Source organism: Apteryx mantelli, chromosome 14, assembly GCF_036417845.1.
Source record: "Apteryx mantelli isolate bAptMan1 chromosome 14, bAptMan1.hap1, whole genome shotgun sequence".
Lineage (NCBI taxonomy): Eukaryota > Metazoa > Chordata > Aves > Apterygiformes > Apterygidae > Apteryx > Apteryx mantelli.
In genome coordinates, this window is record NC_089991.1 from 13,143,180 (window position 1) to 13,152,333 (window position 9,154).

The 9,154-nt window shown below is 54.7% G+C and overlaps 1 protein-coding gene across 1 annotated transcript; it reads right to left on the bottom strand.

Moving 5' to 3' along the window:
- Positions 1-1,755: 1,755 nt before the first annotated feature.
- Positions 1,756-6,899, bottom strand: LOC106493571 (cationic amino acid transporter 2-like). Its single transcript, XM_067305082.1, is given in 10 exon segments — positions 1,756-1,859; positions 2,446-2,582; positions 3,096-3,147; positions 3,150-3,235; positions 3,237-3,309; positions 3,688-3,824; positions 4,065-4,233; positions 4,521-4,676; positions 5,333-5,670; positions 6,886-6,899. Coding segments are annotated over 10 exon segments (1,266 nt in total).
- Between the last annotated feature and the right edge of the window lie 2,255 nt (positions 6,900-9,154).

The following is a 9,154-nucleotide window of genomic DNA, read 5'->3' on the forward strand; positions in this document are numbered from 1 at the left end:
CTTTTGAAACACCCACGTTTTGCCCAAAGAGGCTTCTGGCGGCTGTGGGACCTCCAGCTTCACGGGGCTCACCAAGAGCCATCCAGAGAAGGCACCACAGCCAAGTGGCTGCGCTGAGACCAGCCATCAGGTAGCTGTTGATGGTGATGCTGAGCAGCAGCAGGACTGGCAAGCAAGGTACCTGGAGTGAGCAGGCACAAGGCAACAGTGCCTTCAACAAGAGGCACTGGCCAGCCAGCAGAGCTCCTACAGCCCCCTCTCAGCTCTCCGCTGCTGGGGCTACTTGGCAGCCAGTGAGGGAAGGGCCAGCAAGGTGGAGAGACATGAGCTGTGATTCCCAGTTTTGGCTGTGGAGTCTGATGCTCATGAGGGACGGTTTGGCTGACATGCCCTGCACCTGGGAGGAAGGTGCTGTAGGATTTCAGAGGGAGGGTAGTAAACCACTAATGAAGCCTACCCAGAGCATCAAGACCAGATATCTCTTTACCAAAAAGTTGCTCCAGTTTGCATATCAGGCACTGGGCTCTGTGCGGGGCTCAGGAGATGTCCCTTCATCTGGCCTGTGACACACCAGGGGAAGAACTAGACATTCCTCACGGTCCCTTTGAAAAACACAGTAAGCTAGCAGACTCATCCAATAGCACTGTTTAATGTGGATGCAGAAGAGGTCTGGCTGCCAGAGCACAGAGGAAACATCCCCCTGATGACATGCAATATAACCCTCTTCCCACAGGGATATGGCACTTGTTTCTGTCCCCCACGTCCTTCTCCTTTGGGAAGCCCCCCAGGCACCAGGCTTCTTGCTCACCATGAAGGATGCCTTCTCCTGGTTCTGCGGCTGCCTCCAGATGAGCATGATGGTCCCCAGGATTCCCAGGAGAGGGAGAGCCAGGCCAGCAACACACTAGGCACCCACTGCCCAAAGGCACGGCTGCCCTGTGGTGCTCAACGTGCTCACAGCACAGACCAGCACGCCTGGGGACAGACCACAGGCAGCATGTTAGGGGACCGGCCACTCCTGGGCTGAACCTCCTCCACTCCTCAGTGCAGACTCAAGGCCACTGTTGCATGTGGGAGTGACAGCAGGACAAGCAGGGGCCAGGACTCGAGCCAAATGGTTTGTCACAGAGAATTTAACTCTTTTCTACCCAGTATTAGATGTCAACTGAGTGAGAGGTGTAGAGGCCCATGCCAGTGCAATCAGTTGCGTGGCTGTCAGGAGAGGGCAGGAGGGAGCTAGGCAGGCCCTGCCTGCAGTTCATTTTCAGCAAGCATGAACCTGCCAACCCATGCTACCGCCAGGCCTGACTACACCAGAGACGCTCTCTATTGGTCCCCCTGGGTTGGCTGCTAGCTCCACTTAAGGCACATTGCTCACAGGCATATTTACAAGCGTCAGAGCACAGACCACCATTTGGGAGGAATGAGGAGTTGGATGCAGGGGTGGGTGGATGAGACAGACACACCAGAGCTGTACAGCTGGGACCTTTCCATCAGAAGTGTCCTGGAGTGCCAGGTTCAGGTTGATACCTGAGGAAGAGACAGTTGACATCAAGCCATGTGAAACATGCCACTCTGCTTGGTGCCTGGGAGCTGCATTCCTCCTGTCTTCCCAGCAGCCCTTAAAAAGCAGGATCTGCAAAGCGATGCTGGGAGGCAACTCACCCCTCTGGTGCTGAAGGTGAACCAAGGCCAGTGCCTTGCTCCTGGTGTGGTCAGCACCAAGAGCTCACTAACCCCCACCCCCTGCCCTCCTCAGGCCTGCCCAGCAGCTTCCCTGAGAAGCACACAGCCAGCCACCAGAGAGTAGGCCAGCAGTATACCGATGGACATCATGTCAACAAGGAGGGCCAGGATAGCTGTAGACAGAAGCAGCCCTTTTGGTCTCCTGGAACAGCTGGTGGCACTCTGCTGCTTTCTGCCCACCTCACCCTTGCTCTCCCTCTACACCCCCAGGTCTCTTTGTAACACCAGCAGCAACAGGACTCGAACATCTCTTTCAGCTGGTAATGCTTCAGTCACTCGTGCAAAGCATCCTGCCACCTCCTCCCCAAACAGCTGAGAGACTGCTCCAGTGTCCAGTCCTACCAGGGAGGCTAAATGGTCTCCCACCCACAGCCCTGCACGGCTGCATGGGCACATTTTCACTCTGCCACATCCTGTGTCTCTGCCTTTCTCTTCTTTAAAGGAAGTTCCCACCATCTTAACTCAGGATTCTCCAGTCCCGCTTGGTTTCCTCTGCGGGTTTTACATTCAGAAGTATTTTATACTGGAGATATAACACTCAAACAGCTATTGGCAAAAGCATTGTCAAGGGATGAAGGAATCACTGCCGATTTAGCAGCATGGGCAGACTGTGCCTTAAGGGGTTGGCATTGTCCTGCCAAAAGAAGACATTCACCAAGCTCTGCTCAAGGCTAATGGCTATTGCAATAGCTCACCTACCTGTCACTCCTCCAGACACCAGTGTTGCCACCACTGGGCACTGAAGGCCACTAACTTTGGCCAGAGGTCTGAAAAGGAGCCCATTGCAATCCATAGCATATTGGATCTGTGGCATGGGGAACATGGAGCCCAGAAGGCTGCAGAGGAGGGAGGAGATGGGTGAGAGAAAGGGTAAAGCCCAGAAGATGCATCCTGCCTTTTGCTCCTCCTCAGGTGCCAAGGGAGCTCCTGTTCATCTCTGCCAAGTGTGACCTTCTCAAGACCATGTAGACATGGCCTTCGCCTCCCTCCCAATGGGACAAGAAACAGTGTCTGGGAAGTGGTGTCCACATGTTACCAGGAGACCTGTGTGCTGAGACACCCCAGCCTGCTCCTGGCAGCCTGTCAGCTGTGGTCATGGTGCCACCAAATGCCTGACCACTTCCCAAGACTTCGGGCTAAAAGCAGCATGCCAACGGGGTCCAGTTGCCATCCTTGTTCAGGAAGGGGCCAGATGGGAGCAACAAAGATTTGCAAGGACAGGACTGAGTGATTTTGGTTGAACAAGGCAGTGAGAAGGAATTGAATGGGGGATTCTTGAAAGGGGGATTTTTTTGTCAGCATCAATGAAACATTGCTCTGACATCTGTTGACATCAGGGACTCCCTTACCTGGTAGTCAGGGCACACAGTGACCCCAGAGCCATCGCGTATTTTGTGCTGCCCAGCCAACATATTCAAAAGCTGCTGGAAGTGGGCTCATTGTGTCCAGGAGGTGATAGGGCACCATCAGGGTGAGGGTGGCTGAGACCTGCCAGGAAGCAGATGAGGAGGGAGATGACAATCCCCTGGGGGATAGATCTCTGGGGGTTCTTCAGTTCTTCCCCTGGGGAGGACAAGTTTGGCTGTAAAAACATGCTTATTTAGTGTCCATGCCATGCTAAGAGCCCAGCTCAAGTGTGAGAATGTATCCTACATCCCCTGGCTAGAGCAGAGAGACTTTCTAGCAAGGACCACTAGACCTCCTGGGCTTGAGGGCTTATGGAAACAGGGACAGTCTTTGCTTTAGGATTAGCCCACATGGGCTCACGCCATTCCTCCTCTGAGCATGGAGGCTGGAAGACAGCAACAGTGGCACAGCCGGCAGTGTGCTGATTCCCAGCTTGGCTTCATACCAGCTCCTGTGGCCATGGGGAGAATCACTGTTGCGGTTTCCCACCCTGCAGAGGAAGCACACACTGACATCTCTCCCTGCCTTGCTTACCCATGGTAGCAATGCAGTCAAATCCAACAAAAGCACAGAAACAGGTAGCAGCTCCAGCCAAGGTCCCAGTGAAACTGTAGGGCGTGAAGTCTCCCATCCCAAAGCCACTGGTTCCATTGGCAGCCACAGACTGGTTCCTGAAAGGAGGAGGAGGAGGATGTTGGTCAGTACAAAGGGGTCCTGGGATGGGGCCAGGTTGACCAGCCCCATCTAACCTTCTTGCTCCTCTGGGATCAGGACTTGGGCTCTTTGGTGCATTGTCAACAGGGCATGGATAAGGAAGAAGCAGGGTTTCCTGGGATAAAGCATTAGGAGGATCACTCAACCATCCCCTGTCCTCCTCTGAAAGCATGGGGAGAGTGGTTCCCCCCTTGTACCTGGCCCCAGGGGAAGCTGCCTGCAGCAGGTCGTCCTTGCTGAGCTTTCAGTTCCTCAGGTCACCTTTGATGAAGCCACTCACGGTGACAAAGAGCAGCACAAGCATGTTGAAAGTTGTGAAGCCTTTGCTGACCGCAGTGGATTCTTTCACTCCAAAGGAAAGCAGCACTGGGGAGCAACAGCACAAAACTGGTCATTTCCCTGGGACAGCGCCAGGCTCGGGGTAGACTTTACTGGGTGTTGGAAATGGGGGGACGGTGGCGGGGTCAGAAGGGTTTGCATGAAAGAAAAGGGCAAGTAAGGCAAGGATAAACCACAAGGCCTTCCTTGGTGGAGAATTCTCTGTAATAATTCCCAAAGTCCCTTTCATTGCCCTTTCCTTGCTCAGGGAAGGCACAGCAAAGCCTCAGGGATGATCAGTGCCATCTAGAGGAGCAGGTCAGGGAGCATCATACCAGCCAGCAGGACCACCAGGCTGGTGGCAAAGGCACCTGGGTGCTCTGCCAGCCCCACCAAGCTCATGACCACGTGGGCACCCAAAAACTTCCCCATCTTCTTGCCAAGGAGCTCATCAAAGGTCATGCTTCAGGCCCGGGCAACGCTGGCTGTACCTCAGGAGAGGAGGGCAGCTGGGGAAGATGCCAGTGGCCAAGGGCAAAAGGCCAACGAGGATGCACACGCTAGAGTCGGCCACCCTCCCCAGGTCGCTCCCCTCTGCAGTTCCCAGCACATCTGGCTGGCTCTTCCCTGATCTGGCATGTCCATCCGACACTCTGTCAGATATGGTCAAAATACATGGGCAAGCACCTCCTCAGAAATGGCAGCATTTGTTTGCCTCACCAAGATTTTCTTTAAGAACAATTTTCCATTCCCCTTTTCCATTCTCCCCCTCACAGTCCTCCCTCCTCCTTCCCTCCCTCTCAGAAGCTGTTGAGACTTTCCAGCAAGAGAAAACCAAGTTTGCAGGATATAAACCAGAGGTTTCCAAGCAACACTTCCCAAAAAGCTAAGGGAAAAGCCTGAGCATCAGAAAGAACAAAAGCAGAATAAGGCTAAAGGTGTGAACAACTTTCCCCCCCCCTTTCCTTTTTTGGCAAAATTTTCAGTAGGGGAGTGCAATTTACAAAGTCAGCAGCCTCTGTCCCACTGCAGTTTTTCTTCCCTCTCCTCCCTGCACTCTCCACCAGAAAGGAGAAAGGAAAAATCTTTTTCCTGGGAATGACACGCAGTTGCCAAGAAAACCAGGAGGCATCGAGGCACCTTATACCAATGACATAGGACAGTAACAGGTTCCACCCGGCAATGAACGTCCACAGCTCGTGGACTGTCACATAGCTGTAGAGATAAGCTGACCTGGTGAGGGGTACGTGGGCCCCGAATTCAGTATAGCACAGCCCTGTCAGAACAGGCACTGCAGCTGCAATCAGGAAAGAAATAACGATACTTGGGCCGGAGCTGATCTTAGCTACTTCCCCTGCCAAGAGGTACACGCCGGCCCCCAGTGTGCTGCCCACTCCCAAGGCTGTGAGGTCTGCAGTGGAGAGGCAGCAGCGAAGGCTGGAGCCCTCCTGAGTTGGCCGGCACCTGCTTTCTGCTGGAAAGTGTCTTCAAAACAGAGAGCAGGGAAATCCAAACCGACATCTGTAAGAGAGGAAAACAGTTTTTTTGTGCAACTTCCACTATTTGACACGCATCAGGTTACTCCAGCAGCCTCCCCAGCAGGGACATGCAGCGAGGCTGTCCCAGCTTTGACACTTAAATTATTTGAGGTGCAGAAACCGCAGGGACTGACAAACTCTTTGACTTTTGACTTCACACCAGGCCAGAGGAGGCGTGGGTGACACTTTGCATCTGGAGGACCCGTAGATCTCAAAGTGTATCAGGAAGGACCCATCTGCTCAGGTGAAGACGCTCCCACCACAACTGTAGCACAGCTCAGAGCCTGGGGCTCCTGGGCCATCAGCCCACGCAATAACAGCACAGGTCCCTTGAGCATGGCACCCTGAAGGACTCGCAGCAGTCGCCAAAAGGGACCCCAGCCTGGCAGAAATGCCATACCATGGGATACTCGTGCTGGTGCATGGGGTAACAGAGGTACTCAGCCAGGAATGGCTGGGACCCATGCACCTTCCCCCACCACTGCCCCAGTCCTTCCCCGTCTGAGCTCCCGGGACTCTGGAAATGGGTGCTGCAGTCCTTCACATCCACACGGGGCTTTTAGGACTTCTTCATTACCACGCAGCAAAGTCCACTCTGTGTGCTCCAGATCCCATGATCTGCTGCCTAGGGGGCCCGGGTTGTGTGCACCCAGGTGCCAGGAACCTGGCAGTCAGCTGGAAACCCAGCACACCACCGTGGGGCCATGAGACCCCTGCAGTCCCTGCTGCAGCTTGGAGCTTGGACAGGACAGGGACAGCCACTGCAGCTCCCCACAGCCCTGGTCTGTGGCAGCAGGTGCTATGAGCCCTTGTGGAGCAGAGAGAAGCTCAGTCCATCACACTGAGACCCAAAGGTGAGGTCACCTGGGGGTACCTAAAGCCAGCCCACCCTGGGGAACATGGACAGGGATGTTGGTCCCAGGATTCAGATGGATGAGGAGTTTGCAGCAGGGTTGTGGCCACCTGGGCATGTGGAGGAGCTGGTCCCTCCGGGGACAACAGCCATGTTGCTTTGGGTGCTGGAGAGCTGCTGCCTGTGGCCACAACAGCTCAGGCCACTCTGCCCTCCCTCCCCGCTCCTCCATGCACCATTGCTGTGAGGAAGCGCCCTGGGACCTGTGTCTCCCAGTCCTGCCACCCACACCAGCCCAGCAGCACCCACCCTTCATATCCCATTGTGCAAATCCCACTCAGAGCATTTTGCTCAGATGATTCTTCCTTCTTTTGGCAAAATAAACTACTTACTTCACCAGTCCTTTGGAAAAAGTCATCCAGGCTGGAAGCTGAGGGAGAGAAGGGGAAGGCAAGTGCTGCACAGCCCCATCAGCAGTGTTTAATCCCTCTCCTCGGGCTTAAAGCCCTTTCAGGAGCATCCTGGCCCTTACCTCTGCTCGCAGCCCACCTTCCCCTGCCCTCCGCTGACCACCACTCTGGGCCACACAATGGAAAATCTATGCAAAAATATTTTTCCCACAATGCCGTCCAAATCATATACACATGCCCTCAATGCTAACAGGCTCAGGGGCATTACTGAGGAATTTTAATTAACATTTCAAAATTGTGTGTGCCAGTGGAATAGGAGAACCCCTCCCTGTCTTCTCACACGCTCTCCTCCTTTCCATGCCACCTCTCTCACCCCCTTGCATCAGGAACCCCGATTCTGATACATGGAGCAGGTTTCAGAAGAAAGAGGAGCAGAAACGTGGCTAGGTTTGGGTGCAGGGGGCTGCAGTGGTGCATGCACCTACATCATGATGCAGCTGTGACTGCATCCTGGCCTAATCCTTCCTAGGGAAGGCAAAGGGAGGTGACCAGGTCCAAGGACTGAATACAGATGAGAGGCACAAACACAAGCTTTAGAGTGTGCAAGCACTGCCAAGACCCAGCTGTAGCTCCTGTGAGCAAAACACTGAGGCTGCCTGGTTGCCTGCGCTTCCCCAGTACTTGTACATGAGATCCCAGATGCTCCCCAGAGTGGTAGCTGGTCACAACCTAATCACATGGAAACAGCAGTTTTAGAAGAAGAAAGATAAGTGACTAGCCTGAGCTCAGCCTGCAGCAGAGCAAACAAGCAGCAAGACCATCCATCACTGATCCATCCAGCCCCATCCTGGGAGCAGGGCTGCCCCAGAGGCCCCTCCTCCCCTGCAGACCTGAGACCACAGCTCTCAGCACAGCCAATACTTGCCCAGTTTAGCCTGCTGAGCCCCAGGTTGTTGGGGTGCAGCAAGGATCATCTGCTCTATGAGGGCAGGTGAGATGGGGCCTGTAGGCAATCCCAGCACAGGCAGAACCCTCCCTAGTGAGATACAGGCCCCCAAAGACAAGACTAGACTAGACTAGACTAGACTAGACTGGGCAGGGCAGGGCAGGGCAGGGCAGGGGACAGACAGGCACTCCTACAGGACAGTTCAAGCAAGGGCTGAGGGCCCAGGCTGAGCTTAAATGGGGCTCCAGCCCACAGGCAGGGTGCAGGTGTGGGTCCCAGGTGAGGCAGTTTAGGGCCATGAAGGCTTCATAGGTCCTGCACCTCCACAGGTATTACCTAGACTGTCTTTGTTGTGGTGTCTGGGGACTCAAATCCCTCAGGCTGTGGAGGAGCTGCAATATAGAGCAGGCCACAAGACCTAGCACTCTTCAGTCCTCAGATGTTACAAAATTTTGCAAGGAGCAGGAGAAAGGAACCATCAGCAATGAGGAAACAGCTGATTACAGGTGAGGAAGAAACTAAAGCACCTGCTTGCTCTAAACACAAGACTGCCCTGCCCTAGCTGCAAGGAGCAGCAGCTACCCAGGGCACTACTGGAACAGTGGGAGCAGGGCAGCTCTGTGCTTGCTATACCCCTGTGCACCCGCCTGGCTAGCACATCCTGGCTTGGGGGCTCTGCACCCTGCCGCAGCCAGGAGGAGAGCGGGACTGTTGTCCTGCACTGCAGCACGCGGAGGGGAGCAGCACAGGGTGAACAAAGCAGTGCTTGTCACCCACAACATCTCACATGAGCGAGGCCTCTGGGTGCCCCTGCTGATGCCAGCCAGTAGGAACATCACCCCACTGCCTTGAGGGGAACAACAGAAGCAGAAAGGACCAGCTTGTGCTGGTAGCCAGGGTGGCAGGGGGAAGAGCTGGGCTGGGGTAGTCAGCTATAAACTTACAGTTGCCTGTGATGGAGACATCCCTACTGCTTATCAGGCTCCTTCCCACTGAAGAGATGCTCCAGCCAGTGGGTCTCACCCAGGCTTGGATAGCTGAAGGGTTTTGTTTCAGTATCTGCTCCCTCCCTAACCATCCCAAGGGTTGGGGGGGTGGGGGGGAGAAGGCTTGGTTTTATCTGCCCCTGTGGATGTAAATGAGGCCATGGACACCACTGCCTGCGCCTTCCACTGCGGAGAGCCTGGCCAGCTTCTCCAGCCCACTGCAGCTTTTACATTAG